Source organism: Electrona antarctica (genome assembly GCF_951216825.1).
Source record: "Electrona antarctica genome assembly, chromosome: 2".
NCBI lineage: Eukaryota > Metazoa > Chordata > Actinopteri > Myctophiformes > Myctophidae > Electrona > Electrona antarctica.
In genome coordinates this window covers 42976029-42997328 of record NC_136807.1, presented here as the reverse complement: position 1 = coordinate 42997328, position 21300 = coordinate 42976029, and the positions used below count along the sequence as shown (strand labels likewise).

Below are 21300 nucleotides of genomic sequence, written 5' to 3'. Positions count from 1 at the left end.
CGGCACGCAGATAGATATTCTACCGCCCTGCTCTGTCGAGGCTCACACAAACAAACAAGCACTAATACCACCACTTTTATATTATACTGAAAAACATCCCTTTTTCCATTTTTCCCCCCTAAGCATCCGTCTTATAAGAGCAGAAGCTTTTATGATGTGCTTCATTGTAGTCAGTAATGGAGAGTTAGACCTTCATTCAGCCGAGGACAATGTAAAAATTGATTGTTTATTGAGTCAAAAAATTAAATGGTAATGTATTGAGGAAGATCAAAACTAATCCTAAACATGCTGCTTTAAATCTTTATAATAAAATGTCAACTGTGTCTTTCCTGAGCCTCCCTACCCAGGTTTAAAGCTCTGTATAAGTTAAAGCCTTAAATGGCTGTTGGTGCAATTCCAACTGGCGTAGTAGTAGTCAGTAGTACTAGTCTTGGTGTATTTCAGTAACAGACTAGAAAAAAGTGCCCTTCTGGGCACAGGTCTCCACCAGGAGGATAGGAGTGTGTGTGTGTGTGATGTTTGGCAAAATGTTTAGGAGCAATATAAACGTGTGTGTGTGTGTGAGTGTGTGTGTGTGTGTGTGTGTGTGTGTGTGTGTGTGTGTGTGTGTGTGTGACGCGGCTTGGCCTGTTGTAGCGCCAGCATGAGGCTGATTTGAAAACTGTCAAGTGGCATTTCTTCCAAAGCCTAGTGGCAATATGCATGCACAGTTTCACCACAATCGGACGCTGCGTTGAGTAGTTGTGGCGATTTGTACAAAACGGGTACAAAGCGGGCTACTCCTGAAAAGTTTAGAAGCCAATCGTAGCCAATGAGGGTGGATTATGAGAAATCAAACAAACCAGTCTTGATCACATGACTATGAAGAGCATGTGTACCGATTTGCGTGAAATGTGGATAAAATCTGAAGGAGTAATATTAGAAAATGTGTTTTACATATGTCGGCCTCCTGGTGGCGCTATAAAGAGCAGATGTGAAAAGTTCCAGGCAAAGGTTTTTCCTTGGCCTCTAGGGAGTTGGCATACAAAGTTATCCACAGATCCGTGCAGTTAGAGGTAAAACACTTTTCGGCCAGTTATAGCGCCACCATGAGGCTGAGTTGAAAATGTTCATGTGGCATTTCTTCCTCGGCCTAGTGGGAATGTGCATGCACAATTTCACGGAAATCACACGATGTGTTCATGATTTGCAGCATTTTGTTTGAAACTGCACTGAAACAGCACTCCTGCGAACTTTGGAAGGTTCGCAGGAGTGCAGAGGTTCATCGTTGGCATCCAGGGAGTGTGTACAAAATTTGGCATCGACCGGGTTAACGGTGCCGGAGATTAGCTGTTCACAGACGGAAGGATGGACGGACGGACGGACACACGGACGGACGGACGGAGTGCAAAACATACTCTCTCCCCATGCCTTCGACCTGGTGGAGACAAATATCAAACGTGCTAGATGTTCAGAAATGGTCGGGGAGGCGTCGGCGAGCGCTTTTATCGGCGCTGGATCTTCTCGCAGCTCCTTTCACACACAGCGAGCAAAACCACGCCGATCAAAGCCCGATTTTACGTCAGATCGGGGGTTTTGTCGGCGAGCGCCAAAAATGCTCCCCGACAGCATAATCGGAGCAAATATCGGGCAGTGTGTACGAGCCATTAGGGGCAACATTTCAAAGTCGACTTTGAAAGTTCAAAGTCAGAGACAGTCAGAGACAGTGACGCAGAGAGAGTGACGCAGAGAGTGACGCAGAGACAGTGACGCAGAGACAGTGACGCAGAGAGAGTGACGCAGAGAGAGTGACGCAGAGACAGTGACGCAGAGAGAGTGACGCAGAGAGAGTGACGCAGAGACAGGGACCGGGTTAACGGTGCCGGAGATTAGCTGTTCACAGACGGACGGACGGACACACGGACGGACGGACGGACGGACGGACACACGGACGGACGGACGGACGGACGGAGTGCAAAACATACTCTCTCCCCATGCCTTCGGCCTGGTGGAGACAATTAGTCAATTTGGTTAAAAGTAGAAAGGTGATCTTAACACTTTGATTAAAAAACAAACAAAAAAAACTACTTTGATATTATATAATTCACGCCAGCATTTTCTCCCGTTAATCCCTTATTATGAAGAGCCAAGAATCCCCGACCGGGTGTTATGATATTATACCAGTGTGTGTGTTGTCGCATATCACTTCCTGTCTCCCTGTTGGGGCAGAGAAAGGACTAGAGCTGCGAGATGGACTCTTCCACACTAAAGCACATGTTTCAGTCCAGTGTTCAGAATAGCTTTATGGGATGTGACATTAACACATTCACATTCCACAACCCCTTTGGTGTTTTAAGCATTATGTCATACTTATGTCATTGAAAAATAAATAGCAGATCTACAAGCTCATACCCCGGCCCTCGGTGCCGCGCTATGAGTTTGTAGATCTGCTATTTTTGAAAAATCATGAAAATGGGGCACAAATCCTTGAATAAATATTCTTTCACAGCGAATGTTTTTAACTCACATAATTGCTTCTGGGAGGTCCCTGGAACGACATATTTTCAGATGGGGTCCTTGACATGAAATAGTTTGAAAACCACTGATATAGAAATAGATTTTTTCAGAAAACTGCCATGATTTTATTTAGAAGACATTTTGTAGAATCTGGTCTCAGTCCTAAATGCGTTAAGCCTAATCCAACGCTTCACCGCCGATGACGGAGCTCCGTCATGTGGTCTTTTCAGTGGTTTGATTGCGCTCTTCGCCAACGTACGAATGGTTCTATAGGTTGATGAACCGGAACTTCCTGAAGTGAAAAATCTCGCCTGCCGTCCGTCCGCCTCCACGTTAACAGATTTAGAAAACTCTGCATTATTCAACAGCCCATAAGTAAAGAACCAATGGTCGTGGTTACAACATGTATTTTTCCCGGTGAAATAAAAGACCATTGTCTGTCACAACAGCGTGTATTTACATCCGGTTCACGTCTCTGGTCCCGGTGGGACTTCAAAGTAAGGGTTTCATTGAAAAATGCTAGCAGTTTTGGAAGAATTAATACTGTGCAGTAGGAGATGTGAAATGCTTGACTTCAAAAGCAAATTAAATGAGCCCCTGTTTACACGTCAGACATGTAGCTTTCTACATTTCTGTGGAAAACATCACAAACATATCTAGGGGTGGGCGATATGGTGATAAATATCATAGAGACGATACAATGTCTCCAGTACAATATGCCTTTTCAGAGATACATAAATATTGTGATACAGTGAATGCACATTCTATGACTTGCAGTTCTATACCTTAATTTATACTTCTGCAGAACGACGGTTTTGCCAAAAAATACATGTTTTGGTCTAAAATGATCTGTTACTCCTTTTTCTTTTAGTTTTTGTTACCTTGTAGGTGGTTGTACTGTTAAGTAATTTGAAAAATAACCATAAAAACCAACATGAAAAAGAACCGTGATATCGTGGATCGTGACACTGCTTGATAAAGAATGGTGATATATTTTTCCATATCGCCCACCCCTATCCATAGTTCCATATCGCCCACCCCTATTCATAGTTCTATGTGGCCAGCTGAATTCGTACCAATATACTGTTTAGAAAACAGCAAAATGACCTTGTAATTGCTTGTTTCTGGCTTTTCTTTTTTTTTTAAACCTATAGGTTATCAAATGGAAAACAATACAGGGCAATATAGTGCTGTTGCTTGTTAGCCAGCCAGGGCTTCTAAACCCGAGCAGAAATTATAAGGCAATTTAATATTTACTCCGAATTTATTTCAGACTTTTAAATGAGCTCGTGGTGGAAAAGGAAGACTAATGTGTTTTTTTCCCCTCTCTCCTTGCGTTATTTCCTGAAAGGTGCAGTACCCCGCCGCTGGCTCCAACCAGCATTAGCACGCACACGCGCGCTCCAGCACGCACACACACACACACACACACACACACACACACACACACACAGCGGTAGCCGCCCGTGACATTCCTGCAGCTGCGGCGCTCTTTCTCTCGCACGCGCCCCCCCAGCGATCTCCCTGGGGACGAATGCCTAATGAGTCACGCGCCTGTCTGCCGTTACCTCTCAGCGTGTGTGCATGTGTGTGTGTGTGTGTGTGTGTGTGTGTGTGTGTGTTTATGTGTGTGCGTGTGTGTGTGTTTCAGTGGTGGAAAAAGTACTACATTTTTTTTGTAAAAGCATCAATACTGCAAGGTAGAAATACTCTGTTCCAATTAAAAGTCCAGAATTAAAAATGTACTTCATTAAAAGTACAAAAGTATTGGTATCAAGATATACCTAAAGTACCAAAAGTAAAATTTCATTTCACAAGTTCAAATCTTTTGAATTTTGCATTTTGAGCTTGTAGATCTGCTTTTTTTAAATAAAATGGCTGAAAAATTTACTATATAGGGCTGCAGTTGTTAGTGTATTTTGTAATAATAATAATAATCAAAATCTATAAAGTAAGTAGTAACTAAACGTTTTTAAATAAATGTAATAGAGTAAAAGTACAATATTTGGATCTGAGATGTAGTGGAGAAAATGTATAGGAAATTGGAAATACTCAAGTAAAGTACAAATACCTCACAATTGTGTGTAAGTACAGTGCTTAAGTAAATGTACTTAGTTACGTTCCACCACTGGTGCGTGCGTGTGTGTGTGTGTGTGTGTGTGTGTGTGTGTGTGTGTGTGTGTGTGTGTGTGTGTGTGTGTGTGTGTGTGTACATACGCGTGCGTGTAGGCGGGATGGCGGGCCGACTTGGCGCGAGTGCTAGGGGAGAGGGGGAGGGGTAGTTGAGGAGACGACAGGGAAGGAAGAGAGAGAGAGAAAAAAGCCAGAGAGAGAGAGAGGGAGGGAGGGAGGAGGGGAGGGAGGAGGGAGGAGGGAGGAGGGGAGGGGAAGAACGCAGTCGTTACCACGTTCACATAAGAGTGCTGAAACGGGGCCAAAACAAACATTTTGTGTGCTGTGTTTCGCGTGAGCCCGGGATCCACTGCATGGCAAAATACAAATTATGCTTCTTACTTTGTTTACTCTCTCCTGCTTATCTGCGACTCGCTCACCCACACACACACACACAGTGCTGTCTCGAGAATCTCCAAGTTCCAAAGGGTGATTATAGTCTAATTTATATTGTTGAACAACAACAGCGTCCGTTATTTCCGCCAAGCGACACAAAATACAAATCAGGCTCAAGGGGCCAACATTTTTCAATATTGGACAAATCAATTTGTCCTCCTGTACAAATGCAGACTGCACTGAATATGAATGCAACCGGAACGTTTTTAAATAATGTGAACCGTGTGAATTACACTCAAATTCTGCAGCGCAACAACTCAGCACATAGACACTTTTAATTATAGTGGTGTAGGGAAAAACAGTGTGATTATGCATGTGTGTGTATGTGTGCACGCGTGCATGCGTGTGTGTGTGTGTTTGTGTGTGTGTATGTGTGTGTGTGTGTGTGTGTGTGTGTGCGTGCGTGCGTGTGTGTGTGTACAGAGGCAACACTTGGCTGTTCAAGGCAGAGAGAGAGAGAGAGAGAGAGAGAGAGAGAGGGAGGGAAAAACAAGTGAGAAAGCACTGTGGGGAGGACAGGCATGCGACCAAGCAGGGCTCCCCTCCATCCATCCATGCACACACACACACACACACACACACACACACACACACACACACACACACTAAAACTTCCCTCTGGCTTCTACTTCCCTTGTACACACACATACACACACACACGCGCGCGCACACACACGCACGCTTTCCTGCCCCCTCGGCCCCCACGCGCTGAGCTGAGCGGGCGGTTGCAGCCCACTGGAGCGACGCAGAGCGAGGGAGGAGGAGGAGGAGGAGGAGGAGGGATGGGGGGGTGCACAGAGGGCGAGAGGCGGCAGGGGGGGGAGGGGGGTGCGTCGAGGGCGAGAGGCGGCGAGGAGGGCTGGAGGGGCGCTGGGGGGGTGGGGGGGGCTGCGTAGAGGGCGAGAGGCGGCGCGGGGGGAGGGAGGGACGGGGCGCGGGGGCGGTGCTGGGAGGTCAGTGGCGGTGCAGTCAAGCGTGCCAGCGCGCCTCTCGCTCTCCCCTTTCCCTCTCGCTCGCCCTATCCCACCCCCCCCCCCCCCCCCTCCTCCTTCTCTTTTTTCATCGCTCACTCTCTCTCTCTCTCCTCTCTCTCTCTCTCTCTTGCTCGCTCGCTCTCTGGCTGTGTTTGGATAGGCCCGCCAAGGCAGCCACAGGAGAGCTTTATGGGCAGGTAACGACTCCTCCATTCTCTCCCCAGACAAAAACAGAAGGAGCGAAGGGGAAGAAAGAATTGGAGGGTGTGTGTGTGTGTGTGTGTGTGTGTGTGTGTGTGTGTGTGTGTGTGTGTGTGTGTGTGTGTGTGTGTGTGTGTGTGTGTGTGTGTGTGTGTGTGTGTGTGTGTGTGTGTGTGCTGGGACAAGTGCAAGGTTGTGGTTGGGAAATTAAACTGAGGGTATATCTGTTGTTTCAGCCCCCATAAGAGTGAAGCATTAAGCCTCTGATTTATTAGAAACGCATATTATTGCCGTCAGGCAGAAACCTTGTATATCTCCATATCTCATCCCTTTATGTTTCTGTCATGTGACATGCAGTGTCGCACAAATGTAGCGACAACAGTCGCTCAAGGTTTCCGCCAAACAGCGAGGACATATTCTGAGTTCTGAGACGTTTGACATGGAACAGAATACAGATCACTGTGGCACAACAATCACCTTAAGACTGTTTGCCCAAACCATAGCCTACATGCCGATGAAATACACTGTATGACTTCGTCACAGTTTTGTAAATACATATACAAGCAGGCATTATATTTTGATTAGAAAACTTACAACAGCATACTTACAAAAAAACAAAACAAGAATGACTCAGTCATAACGGCCAGGTGCAGAAAGCTCTCGTTTAAGAACATCTACAGTATAATCAGTGTGTGTGCCACAGCTTCTGCCTCAGCCGTTCAGAGTATGGGTTTTATTGAAATTAGCAGATCTACAAGCTCCCAACGCGTCGCAGCGCGACGCATTGTGAGCTTGTAGATCTGCTAATTTCAATAAAATATATGGGTATGAGTATGGGTTTTTATGCCGTTCAGAGTATGGGTTTATTATGCTGTTCAGACTAGGGATGTCCCGATCACGTTTTTTTGCTCCCGGTCCGATTCCGATAATTTTATTTTGCGTATCTTCTGAAACCGATTTTTCCCGATCCGATATTTATATTTTTATATAAGGCTTATGCCATATCACAATAGTACAATATCCAAAATCACAGACAATATCCGGTCTAATATCATGATATGGATATAATATTGATACTAGGGATGTCCCGATCAACGTTGTTTTGCTCCAGATCTGATTCCGATCACTTGAAAATTACGTGATTGGCCCCGATTTCCAATCACGTGATAAAACCGGGACAACCCTATAGTTCAGACTATGGGTTTTATGGGTAAGTCTCCCATTGGCTTAGAGGCAGCCTAGAGACGAGGCAGCCAATCATGAAAAAGTGTCAACTACGGTCGCTACTAGAGGTAGTAGCAAATGTAGTCCAGGTGCTTTTCAAGCACCTGGCAGAAAATTATCTAAAGGCTTGAACGATCACTCTCTACAGTACAAACCCACAGGCTCCATTTGAAAACGATAGCATGGGTAATAATATGTCACCTGATGTTGACAATGTGACAGTATTATTGTACAGCATTTGAAAAGCGGTCAAGTGTCTGTTTTGAATAAACTGGGTGTCTCTGAACAATGTACAGTACAGAAAGTGAAATAATTAATGACTGGTCTGATGTTTCAACCTTGTTGTCAGCCTATCCGTTTTACATTACACTACTGTATATCTGCATTGCTTTCCACACAACTCCACAAACGAACATCTGCGTGCGTGTGCACATGCACAGTCAAATCTCTAATGTATCCATTTTGTAACGGTGTGTACAAAATATGTGTCTTTGTGTGTGAAAGGCTAATGCTGGATGTGTGAAGGTAGAGTTCAGACAGTGCTGTAAAAAGGTCTGCATTGAGGAAGTGAACTCGCAACTATCAGAAGAGGTCAGACAGTCACCCCCTCCCCTCCCCTCCACACGACCACACACACACACACGACCACACACACACACACACACACACACACACACACACACACACACACACACACACACACACACACACACACACACACACACACACACACACTTTGGGAGGGGGCATGCTAGAAATATCTTTTTGCTTTGTCATGATCAGCTGCATTTGACTGATAGACATTCCATCTTATTTTAGCTACCTCCCTGTGATGTCCCCACCCCAACGACCAGTAAATATGCACCATGCAGACAAAAGCCTTACGCAAGCACGTGCACATCATGCACGCGCGCGCACACACACAACCGTTGGTATTGCTATACAACAGGACAACAGGACATATGTATATGACCAATTGTGCGTCATTTTTAATCCTAACCCTAAAGCCAGCCTGAGTTGTATTTAGCAGTTGCATGCCAGTGTCGACGGCCAAATATAGCTGATCTGCCGCACGTTGTGAGCTTGCAGATCTGCTATTTTCGGCACACAACAATGGTGCGCAACTGCAGTAAGTATAAATCTGGCATAACTCCAGCCCCAACCCCTAAAACCTATAAACCCTAAATCCTAATCCTAACCCTAACCTGAATCAATTGTACTTCTATAACTCCCCAAATGTTTTTTAAACATTTAACGCACGCACACACGCACGCACGCACGCACGCACGCACGCACGCACGCACACAGAATTTGCAGTCAACCTCTGGCTTTAATGTCTGCCCTGTTCCAGAAATTGCAGCCTATTTCTGGCAAATGGCTAATTTGCTAAATTAAACAGTTTGTTTTAACTGAATTATTCATTTATAGAAAGAAGAAATAGAGGAACAGAAATTGGTTCATACTTAAGTGTGTGTGTGTGCGTGTGTATGTACGTGCGTGCGTGCATGCATGCATGCGTGCGTGCGTGCGTGCATGCGTGCGTTTGTGTGTGTGTGTGTGTGTGTGTGCGTGCGTGCGTGCGTGTGTGCGCACACGCGTCCATGTGTGCGTAACATGCATGCACGTGCATGTTTGTGTCTGTGTGTTATACTGTATGTGTTTATCCTTGTCAATACGTTGTACCTCAGTATGGATCCAGTGAGAATCAAGAGCCATGGTGAATAAGTAAATCGTTACGGGCCCACTAACTCTCTAATTTGTCCAATTCACCGAAGAACACACAAAACCTCACCGAAACACACACAAACACACAGAAAAAACAAGCACTACACACACACATAATGACGGCCCAGTGGCCGATTCTGCGGTTACCATGGTAATGTAGCATCATGCAAGGCACACATATACACCCCCCCCCCCCCCACACACACACACACACACACACACACACACACCTCCAACATGCACGCATACTCAAATATCGTCGCTGTCGAGCAGGAAACTCGCATCGCCACAATTCTCACTCATATGCCTTACTTCATCGCACACGAGTGTCAGTCGAAAGTAGTAAAAGTAGCCGATCTACAAGCTCATCATAGCCGATCTACAAGCTCATCATAGTCGATCTACATGCTCATCACTGCGACGCGTTGCTGATCTTGTAGATCGGCTATTTTCATTATTTCTGAAATGTTTCATTCTATTTCCTGACACGTAACGGTTTTGGACATACAAGGTTCCCACCTCGACACCCACGACATATAGCCTATACAAACATAAACACATACACAAATACACATTTGGAGGTGTCACAGCAAGCTTTGTTCTTGCCTGTCACTTGCTGCTTAACCTCTCTCCCGGTCTTGCATAGTGCGGCGACGCGCTCAATTTAATTGTAATTATATTCTCAACATAAGCCCTGTTGAAAAATGACATTATGAAAATGTCACGAGACACGCCATAACTAATGGCGAACGTTTATGTATTTGCGCACGTGTGTATGTGTGTGTGGTAAGCGCGCGTCCGTGTTGCAAATCGTACATGTGTGTGTGTGTGTGTGTGTGTGTGTGGGTGCACGTGTTTAATTCCAGGCCACGAGGTGAGGCCCTGATTGGAGGAGGTCTTTACGAGCCGGAGGAGGGGAGTGTAATTTCCTCCTGGCCTCCGCCAGTTCCGCTGGAATAACACAACGGAGGAAGGCTGGCTCCCCTGGGAGCAGACACACACATGCGCGCGCACACACACACACACACACACACACACACACACACACGCATGCACGCGCGCACGCACGCACACACGCACGCATGCACACACACGCGAACGCACACAAGTTTGTACTATACTGTACATTTCAGAAAGCCAATTTTATGATTGGTATTTTATTTTCACAATTTCTTGCCATTTTCAACCATAACCATAAAATACCTGTCTACAAGCCCATAACCCGTCACAGCATGATGCGTTGTGAGCTTGTAGATCAGCTATTTTTGAGCGGTGCCTCCGCTCCATTACGGAGCTATGTGTGTCCCTATGTACTGTATGTGTATGCGTCCCCGTACGTATGCATCCCAGCACGGAAAGCTGCAACAAGATAACTCCATAATTTATCGACCGTTTTGGATGGCGGCTCGCCGGAACCGGGCCGGCCCCCTTGTTCCTGGGGGTCTGGATGTTGCGGGGACCCCCTGGGGACCCCCACACGGTACAGTTGCACCGTTCACTTCACACAGGTGTGATTTTTAAGTGTATGACACCGCCCGCACCACATTGATTGGCATGAATCAAACGATAACCCCTAAACCTATAACTTTAACCTGAATCTTTGCCTAATTGTTGTTTAACAATACAAACTAACATGTCTCTTGTGAGGACCAGGAAAATGGTCATCACAATGTCCATTTCCCAAATTCTTCTATATTTGTGGGGACACACGCATGCATACGCACACACACACGCATGCATACGCACACACACACGCATGCATACGCACACACAGAGAGTATAGTTGCTACTGCACACCAAAGCACAGCATGCACAAAGTAAACAAGCACAGGGGGCTCACAATATGAGCTGCAATTCACAGCCAAGAGAGAGAAAGCATTTTATCACCAGGCTATTAAATAACATTAGGCTTTATAGGACAGGTACCACAACTACCAATACATATTCAAGAATTAGAGCTCATGAATCATAAATGTTATTTGATTCTTATAGGAGAACATGTATAAGCTACATCATTACAATTAAGTATTCAAATTAATCTAGGCTAGGTCTGAATCAATACGTAGTGTTATGGACAGCCTGAGCCCAGTGTTTTGTATAGCAACTAGAAACGAGAAAGAAACTAGCAAATTTAGGGAGGTAGGCACGACCCTACCTCCCTCCAACATCATAAATCTGAGTGGTGCATGTGATGAAATTGTTTTGGTGTGTTGAAGGAGAGGTTGATCGTTAATGTCTTGTGTGTCAATTAATGTTTGTACTGGGCCAGACTGAGAACCCACATTGTAATAAGCTAAATATGCTAAAGTAGACGCTCATTGTTACATGACTCCTGGGATCATCTATCTATAGATGCACCAAGTCTCTGTGCGTATGTATGTACGTACACGGACGTACGTCTGTAATCCACGTAACTCGAAAACCCGTTCGACCCAAATTCGACACACGCGTTCCACACCCTCACAGGGAGTGAAGTGCCCGGTGTCGAGTCCGTCGGATAGCCGGTTGTCCAGAACCAGCACAAAAGAGCTGATCCTCTGCCCGGGCACTGCACCTGATCGCCCCTGTATCTCCATATATAGAGCTGGCCTGTTCTGACATCACAATGCTGAACTTCTGACATCTGCATAGACTCCATATTTGGGCATGCCTGACAAAGAACTCCATATGGGCATAAAAGGGACACATAATATTTGGGTGGGGCATGCATTTCCAACTTGCATCCATCCAAGTAGGCCCAACGGGAACCGCTCTAGTTTCACTAAATTCAAACATCCGTAACCTAAACCTAAAACTTCGTCTGAATTGCCCTAGTCTGTGCTAATTTGATGAAGATTGGTCAAAAAAGAAAAAGTTAAAAAGTTTCTGCAACAACAACAAACATGTATCGCTTCACATTTGTGGCACCTCCTAAGGTCAGAAGTGGCAGCTCTTTTGGAGGTACACTCTATTGTGGCTCGTCAACTTTGATTGAGTTGATCGATATATGTTTTTGTAAAGAAAAATAGTCTTAGTGATAATAATGTACAATTACAAACCTGTTTGATGCTCATTGTTACATGACTGACTTCCAGTACCAAGTATCCAAGTACCGGTAAGCATAAGTGGGCGTGGCCTATTCTGCTCACACCACTACTGTGACAACGGCCGGACAAGCTCTATCACAATATCAAATGCCTGAACAACCGATTTCTGAACCGTTTCTACCGCGCTACCATCAGGCTGTTGAACGAGGCATGAACAGCACCTGCCTGAGGTGTTTTTTAACCATGGAAATATGCATTTGTGTGTGTGTGTGTGTGTGTGTGTGTGTGTGTGTGTGCGTGCGTGGGGGGGGGGGGGGGGGGGGCATTACCTTCCATGCTGCACAAACTGTTCTTGGAATAGCACCTTAAGAAACATTGTACCTACTGCTAATTTACTTCACCTGCTTACGATGCAAATGTTTGAATATATCTTCAGCCATATACGCTATCTACATATCACGTATATATATCTTTTTTTGTCCTATTTAAGCCGTTTTCTATATCTTCCCATTGCTTTCAGTCTTCCTCTATCCACTCTCTTCTCACAGAATACTAAGGAGCGAGCACAAATGTCACCCACTACTAGACTGTGATGTCATGATGTGACAAATAACTGACTCATGTTGACTCATGAACCTATGGATCAAAACGTAAGGTATGGCTGTTATAGCACTACCATGAGGTCAATTTGAAAAGTATTCAGGAATTGAGTTCCTTGGCCTACTGGAAGCTAAATAAATTTGATTAGTATTAGGTCAGGCCTAATCTGTATGTGTGCACAGAGAAAGCACACATTTGATGTAAAGAAACAGACGGGGACATCAACAGCAAGGGGAGTGCTACAATCCAGAATGTTAATGAAATCCTGAGAACGTAAAGGAAAATGTACACTCGTAACTTAAGGTTAAATTAACTTTTAGAGTGTAGAGAAGTACTATAGCTGGTGCCATGCCCTGAGGGGAGTCGGGGTGTGTGTGTGTGTGTGTGTGTGTGTGTGTGTGTGTGTGTGTGTGTGTGTGTGTGTGTGTGTGTGTGTGTGTGTGTGTGTGTGCGCGTGCACGGTGGTGGTGGTGGGGGGATGGGGGTGTAGAGGGAGACGCCAGTACAGGCCAGACAAGCCCCACTGACTACCTCCTCCTCCTTACCCTCAACGCCTCATGTGGAACTGCCAACATACTTGCGTGCGTGCGCGCGCACGCGCGCGCGCGCGTGTGTGTGTGTGTGTGTGTGTGTGTGTGTGTGTGTGTGTAAGCGTCAGGGTGGTATTCACAGGGTGGCTTAGGCTTCAGGCTTCACAAAGAGAGAGAGAGAGAGAGAGAGAGAGAGAGAGAGAGAGAGAGAGAGAGAGAGAGAGAAATTGAAAGAGAGCAAAGGCTCAAACTAAACCCCCTCATGTCCTTGCACACAGCGATGTAGTTTCTCCTCAGTCATAAGCTGGTGCTAATAACCAGACATAAATACATCCTCAATCTAGTAAAAATAAATACAAATATATAAATACAAATATCCGAGGCAGAATGTCTAACATCCTTTCATTTCCCACATCTTTACAGAAAAATAGAACATTTGTATTCTGCTTTCCTCTGCTTTCTACGGCTCATGTCATCGGTCGTGTGTAATTTGCCTTGGCTGAAGCCCATGTGTGAAACCTTAAAGGTCTTCATTCTTGGATGCAGCAAACATAGTTTACCTGTATCACTCAAACACCTCCGGCTTATCTAAACCGCCTTCGCCTGGCGTACCTCACACACAATAATCAGCAGTAGCCACGCTCAGTAGCTCGCTAAGCCTCTTACACCCTTCCCTCAAGATTAGCGCTTGGGAGCGACGACAGATGCACTCCGTGGCGATAAAAACACACGCATACACATTCGCGCGAGCGCACACAAGCGCGCGAGCGCACACAAGCGCGCGAGCGCACACAACGCACTCGCACCCCGTCACACCTGTGCGAACAGATTTGGCGACGTGAGCCTGCTGTATATGCTCGCACAAAGCTGACACGCACACACGCACAAGCACGCGCACACACACACACACACACACACACACACACACACACACACACACACACACACACACACACACACACACACACAGAATGGTATATACGGCTGTGGTAGTGACACACCTGCAATGCCTGTTAAGTTTGGCATGATGCCCTCAACATATCCCAGGGGGCAGGGAATTGCAAACAAAGGTTGGGTCAACAGCCAGGTGAGAAACCCAGACACTAAAGTTAAAACAGCCTGGCTAACGGCACCGATGGGAAGTCACACTAGACCTGCCATTAACCTTCAATAGAACGCTTGGCTGATGCTCTGATTCTATTATAAGGCCTGTACAGTCAAAACCTCAATGTTAAGTTTACTCTGAGAGAGTTTAGACTAAGAATAGGGCTAGGGTCTGTAGGACATCAAGGTCAAAATGAAAGACAGCGGCCCCAAAACATGAATTCTGTGGAAGGGAAGTTGTCTTCATAAGCTGTAGTTATCATGCAGGACGTACAGATGACATCAGGCTGTGTCATTTTCATTTAATGGATAAGGAAATGATCATCTTACCACTGGAGATGAGATTCGACACCCAGGGCAATCACAGATCGGAGGATGCACCTGTAAGATTCCCTTGGACATGAGAGTCTTCAGACTTTTCCCTGGAAAAACAGAGATGATGCTGTGTTTTATATATATAGTATATACCGACAACACAGTGTGTGTGTGTGTGTGTGTGTGTGTGTGTGTGTGTGTGTGTGTGTGTGTGTGTGTGTGTGTGTGTGTGTGTGTGTGTGTGTGTGTGTGTGTCCAAACCAAATTCTCCAGGCATGTGAACTCTTCACCTCTGTTACATAACTTGCAAAACAACATACAGTAGGCTAATATCTCAGATTGAACATGTGCATCAGGACTAGCCTAACTGACCAATTAATCAGCTCACATTTTAACATATAAGGATAATTAAATCAGTAATTTGACAGCCACAGTCCAAAGCAAAGCTAAACGTCAAAATCATGTCAGATCAACATGGACATAAAAGACATGGCTTGTTATTGATGAATAATTACCTTCAAACAAAGTGAAAATATATCTTATCAAGAAAACGTAGGGGCTACAGTTCAATTCTATAGTCCAGTTCATATGAACAACAGAGGAGGCAGATAAGTGTCATCTGTATTCTGTATAAGGAGGAATCGGATGCAGCTTCAGGTATGAAACTATCAAGTTTGACCTAGGGCAAATACACAGCCACCCCCACCCCATCACTCTCTTTCAACTAAATCTTGGACTAACGCGTGTCAGTTCTGCGTGAGTAATAATCTATTGTGGGGGGTTGGCTGGGAGGGTGAAAACAAGTGCGTCTACCACGCGTTTTCTATGTTAAAAAAAACTATTATAGGCTACTGATATCTGCATAGCTATATGCTAATATAGCCTATCGTATCTTGTAGGCTATATGCTACTTCGACAATAACTGAATCAGTATACGCTATAATTGAATTTATAAACAATGTCAACTCTTGTAAACTTGCGGTATGCACTATAGTAATTTGGATAAGTTGCAAAAACGACCATAACCTAACATTAAACAGTCTCTGACGTAAAACGGTCTATCAAAACAATAATTTTCTAAAATATCTCACACGCTGAACATGCGATCCGTGAAAGTGTCAACAGCCATGCATGCACTGATGCACAGCACAAGTGTAGCTGCACTCAAACGGAACGTCTCGCCCCATAGTAGAACAGAAGAAAGCATTACAGCCGCCTTAACATTGTATAATCTAAAGTATTCGTGCGTTTCACCTCAATCCCAACGTAGCTATTACTCCAGACGCCCCCGGTTTGGTTTTACGGTCGCTGCCCAAAACTGTGTGTCAAATCCTCCGAGAACAGTGCGAGGATATATGCGCCTTTCCTCAGCTGTCTCCTTGCGCACCGTATTTGGTGTAACCCTTTCACTGCGAAACGCAGCACCAAACCATGGAGAACCAAGTTCCGATCTTAAATAAAACGATGTTTAAAAGTATCCGCTACACAGAGGAAGCTGTCCTGTCACTAATAATGTCTAAATATCACCACGCGTACAATGGGTGGGTGCTGCACTTACCTTTGTGTCTTATACTCCGTTTCCAATCTTTGGCAGTCTCCCTTCCACTGACGAACTGGAACTCGTTCGGAGTGAGCCACTCGCCCCGGTATTTAATTGAAGGTCCCTTACTACCCTGACAGAGTTTATTGATATAAAGCAAAGCCTTGTTTTCCCCGCATTCCACCTCGATGCAGGGCTCCCCGTTGTCAAAGAACGGCTGAAAGTCGGGGATGGAGGAGAACCTCTCCAGCATTAAGTCGTCCGTGTGATGATGGAGGTGCTGGTGATGCAGCGCCGAGTCGTGGAGCCCCAAGTACGCGCGGTGATGGGCGAAAATGTGGTCGTAGGGTGGCGGATGAGGGGTCACTACAGGGATAGTGGTGGCATTTAAAGGGGCCAGGTATTCGGGCTGGTTGAACGCAGCCAATGCCATCTCGTCCCCATCCAGTCTCTCCTTTTTGATGGCAGGCATGTTAGTGGTAGCCAAGCAGCGCCGGTAACAAGTGATCAGCCGCGGCTGGTCCGACCCAACTTGAGCGTCGTCGCCTTCTATGAGTTGGTCAGAGCCCGAGCCAGACTTGAAGACGCGCCACTTTGTTTTACGCACGACTCCCGTGTCGCCGTGTGACAGATTGCCATTCAGTGGTTTCCAGCTCTCCGCCTGGCTCGCTACAGCTCCGCTCGCATGACGGCTCCTGACGCCGCGCTCCTGCCTCCCACATTGAATCAGACTCGCTCTGTTGTTAATACCTGACATGCTGGGCAGCCCTTAGCCCCAGCCATTATGTTACCTACCTATACCTATAGATAGGGATCATTCAGTGACCCGTCGTAGCCTACTTTACACTCGAGTGCACCAAGAGAGACTATAGGAACAGCTGTGTATAATGTATCAATATATATAGCCCAGTCTTAATTTTAAATGAACAAAATGATTCACCTTCCAATCAAAAAAATAAAATAAAAAATAGTCGCAATTATTTTGTATGGGGATTTTAGATTTAGAATAAACATGTAATATCTGCTTATAGGACAAAAAAGAAGTAGGATATATAATTAACATGCAGCTATTAAAGCTGATTTATTTCTCATATAGACATATATATAGCCTGAAATCCTAATTTGCTGCATGTATTCAAATTCAAAAGCTTATTATATTTGCGCAAAATCAAGAATGTTCACAAAACTTTCAAAGCAGTTGTTTTTAACCCTATGTATGTCGTTAAAGTCACGCTGAAGTTCATAGACCCAGACCAAACAAGATTTGCACTCTCCGCCGCTTCTCAACTTGGCCCATTTAAACAGCGGAGGCTTGGCAAGCGCCAAAACGACAAGGGGGGCCCGCGAGGGACGTCGTTTTGGAGCACAAACACGGAAGGAGCTGTTATTAATAACACTGAATACGAAGAAGTCCAATTTAGACCAGCCAGAGTAATTGCAGACAGACTGAATAAATGTTTCTTATACAGCTATAGTTTCACTATAACTATACTAATTAAAGTTATGATGATTTGTTTCAGATTACCGTTTTTAATGTTTTTTAGTCATTACACCAATAATAGCCACAGAAAAATAGAATGGAAAATATATTTATTGGCCTCATTGAGCAAATGTTGCAGGCAGCACAGCATAAAAAACGCAAGTCAAGAAACAAAACAAGTATACAGTACAGTACATACAGTATAGACCTTATAGTGGAGGTGAGTCAAAACTAAAGTCTGAATAGTTATTGAGGTGTATATGATGCCAAGTGGGCATTCATATCAATATCCTGACTCCTGTAAAATCCTCAGTGCTAATTTAAATCTGAGTGTAAAAATAGACCCTTATAAGGATTTTATTTTTTCTATTGCGGTCAGACAGGAGCAGAATGTGGTGTAGTGGTGGTGTAGCCTATAGTTGTTGGACTGGGTCTGACGTAATTGTTTTGGCTTTACGTGTGACTGCTTTTGTGTTCAGGTCTGGTGTTCAGTAGGCCAATTGTTTTTGAGGCAATGCATGCAGTTATTTTATGTCGTCCATGTGTCTATTCGTTAGGCCTACTGCCCATGCAGGCTGACATCCTCAAGCCTTGTCTGACAAACCTTATCACCTGTGAAAGCCTAAATGTAATTGAGGGTATATGCACATGACATCATCCTCATACCCGGAAGTTTTGTGGGAACATATATACTCACTACTGAGTGGCAAAAGAATACTACGTTAAACTCACTTTGCCATTTGATTTGCCCCTCACTGTAAGCATGTGCATACCCTCTAGGTTACAACACAATGGCACATTTTTGTAACTAACAGAATGTTTTAGCACATCTAATTGCTATGGTTTCTACCATAATGCCACCATGCACATCTCAAAAGCCTTCCCTCACTTTTAGATATTTAATACTATGAAGGGACATTTTGAGATTCATCAACAACTTCTCTCAACTGTCACTGCATGCAGCAAGCAGTGAGGGGCGTATACGTCGCTTTTTAAAATCCACGCTGTAGCCCTTTGGGGCACTTACCAGTGCCCCAAACCCCCACCTCCACCTCCACCCCCTACTGTCATGCCGCAAGGAGAACACTTTCCACCGGAACTTGTGTGGAGCTTGTGAGCAGAACCACATCTGACCTCCATCAGGAGAGAACCACCCAGGTGGATCCACCGCCGACCAGCCGACACATGGAATAGCCATTCCAGGAGCTGAGGTGGGGTCCAGAACGCTCTGTGTCAGAGGCTATAAATCAGACCAAACGGCCTCTGACACACACACAGAACACACACGCACACGCACAGACACACACACACATCACGCACAGGAAGGAGGCACGTCACACCGCAGAGGGAGAGATCGCTACAGAAGGCCATAGACCGCAGGTCCCTGACCAGAAGTATATGCCTGACAGCCACGACCGTGAAGGCAAACACACATTTACATTTAATGTTTTTAAGGGCATCTCATTGAGGCTGTTACGCAGAGGGACTGATAACAAGTGCAACTGTATATAGTGGATGTTTCAAATTACCAATGGAAAAATTATACAATATCCCTGTAAGACGTTTAGGGCTTGACTTGACGAAAATGAATATTCAGTTGTTTTTGTTGAACTACATAGTTGTATGAATTAGGCTTTACAAGAGGAAGGGGAAAGAAACCTTCACACGCTATTGCATTTCTCAAATGGTGGGGCTACATGAGAAAAAGTGGAAACTTGAAGACTTTATTTTTCTGTGATACATTGACAAACCTTGTGTGAACCTGCTGGTCTGTGAAACTTGACTATCAAGTTTTAACACTTAATTGTTATCAAATAGAAAGCAATTGTTTGCACATTATTTGAACAAATTCACATCTTAACTGGATTTACTGATGTTATGGCGACAGTTTAAAATAAATCTGCTCAGGAGGCAACTCTCACTCCATTTTAGCTTGTAGTTTTCTAAGCAACATATTGCAGTCGGTTAAAGGGGCCCGGGGTACTTGGATTCAGAACTCAGGGAAAGGGGGACTGAACTGAAGCCAAAAAGTTTGAGAACCACTGCGCTATATTGGATATCTTATACCCAAGACATGGCCATATAGGATAGGTGAACAGGCTGACATTTTCTGACTTTACTGTAGGTCTAAAAGCTGCAGGGTGTGAGAAGAAAGTGGTGACATTAAACAGCAGGAGGACCATGAATGGCTCAAAGGAGTTTAACCACATGAACCCTAGCGTCCCTATTCTGAGACGAACATTCAGCAAATCTGCAAATATAGCAGATACAATCTGCTATTTTAGGCTGAGAGATTTGCTGTAGAATGAAATTATGCAGACCCACGAATGATATGGCTTCCTATACCGTCACTAGTTCAAAACAAAAGCTCCCCATCACCATCACCAGATTGAACCAAAAGACACCCTGAGGCCCCTTTTCCACCAAAAGAACTTTGAACTGGTTCCGTTCTAGATTATTGGAACCTTGGTGCTTTCACAGAACCGGCAGACATTTTTTGGTTCCAGTTCCGAACCAACTTTTAGGTTGCTGAACCAATTCATTTTCAGTGGAAACACTCTGAAAAATAACTGAAATGGTTCAACGCCGGTGGAAAAGGTGCCCCTCGGCCCTCACGTTTTCAACACAATTTTACTCTGTAAAAATCAATTGCTTATTGTGGACCGTAGAATTAAAACAATTTACCAACATTGTTTGTGAACTGTTGACATTTATGCTCAATTTTCAAAAACCCATTTCTAGGAAATTGAAGGTAATATTTCAGAATCTTTGATCTTGTTATCAAATCTCCCATGTCTATACCACAAGACTGGTGTGGGACTGGTGTGGGACTGGTGTGGGTTCACACAAGACATGGTGTCAGGGTTCACCTTTGGGAGAGACCTGGTGAAAGCTGTCATAAAGGGGACACCCCAGCCCACTCACAGCCCCTTCGCCTCGCCTGGTCGTGACTCATCTATATGTTCCATATAACAGACAGCCTCTTCGCCGAGGGGTTCCCCCAAATACAGCATGATCACTTCAACTTTCGCATCTAAAAAAAGAATGGTTCACCGTGAACTGTGATGTTAGCGTTCCATCAGCCATTCTATCTCTTTTGTGTGGGGGCGAAACAATTAAATGATCGATTTCCATATGTGCTATATTGTTAGACTGGTATTAGCTGATCTGTAAAGGCGCAATAGAAATCTGCTTTTATCAGAAAACATCATAGCTAATCTATTCTTCTTAATATGGTTTCTTTTTATGTGGCCCAAAACTTTATCTGCACCAAGTTGTATAGCCCAACGTAACATTATTTATGTATTTTTTTGTCAGAATGATAGTACTCCTTTTTACAACAAAATAAACTTTGATGAATCCATTTTGTGCAAGATCAGCTTCAAGCTATATTTAATCAATCAATCTTTATTTCATACCCAGGGAGATCCAAAATAACAGGAAATACAAATAAATAAATACAAATATAGAAATACAATATAGAATAGACAGATAGATAGATAGATAGATAGATAGA

General features: G+C 44.6%; 1 protein-coding gene across 1 annotated transcript in view; it reads right to left on the bottom strand.

Annotated features, from left to right (window-relative positions):
- samd11 (sterile alpha motif domain containing 11) overlaps window positions 1-17225 on the bottom strand; it is a gene marked incomplete at its 3' end in the record, with an annotated part of 58147 nt that extends 40922 nt beyond the window's left edge. Inside the window, exons 1-2 of the mRNA XM_079515581.1 lie at window positions 16322-17225; window positions 14779-14870 (exon numbers count right to left, since the gene is read on the bottom strand). Coding sequence (XP_079371707.1) covers window positions 14779-14870; window positions 16322-17060 — 831 coding nt within the window. The 5' untranslated portion in view covers window positions 17061-17225. The remainder of the gene's footprint in view (window positions 1-14778; window positions 14871-16321) is intronic.
- Window positions 17226-21300: the final 4075 nt, after the last annotated feature.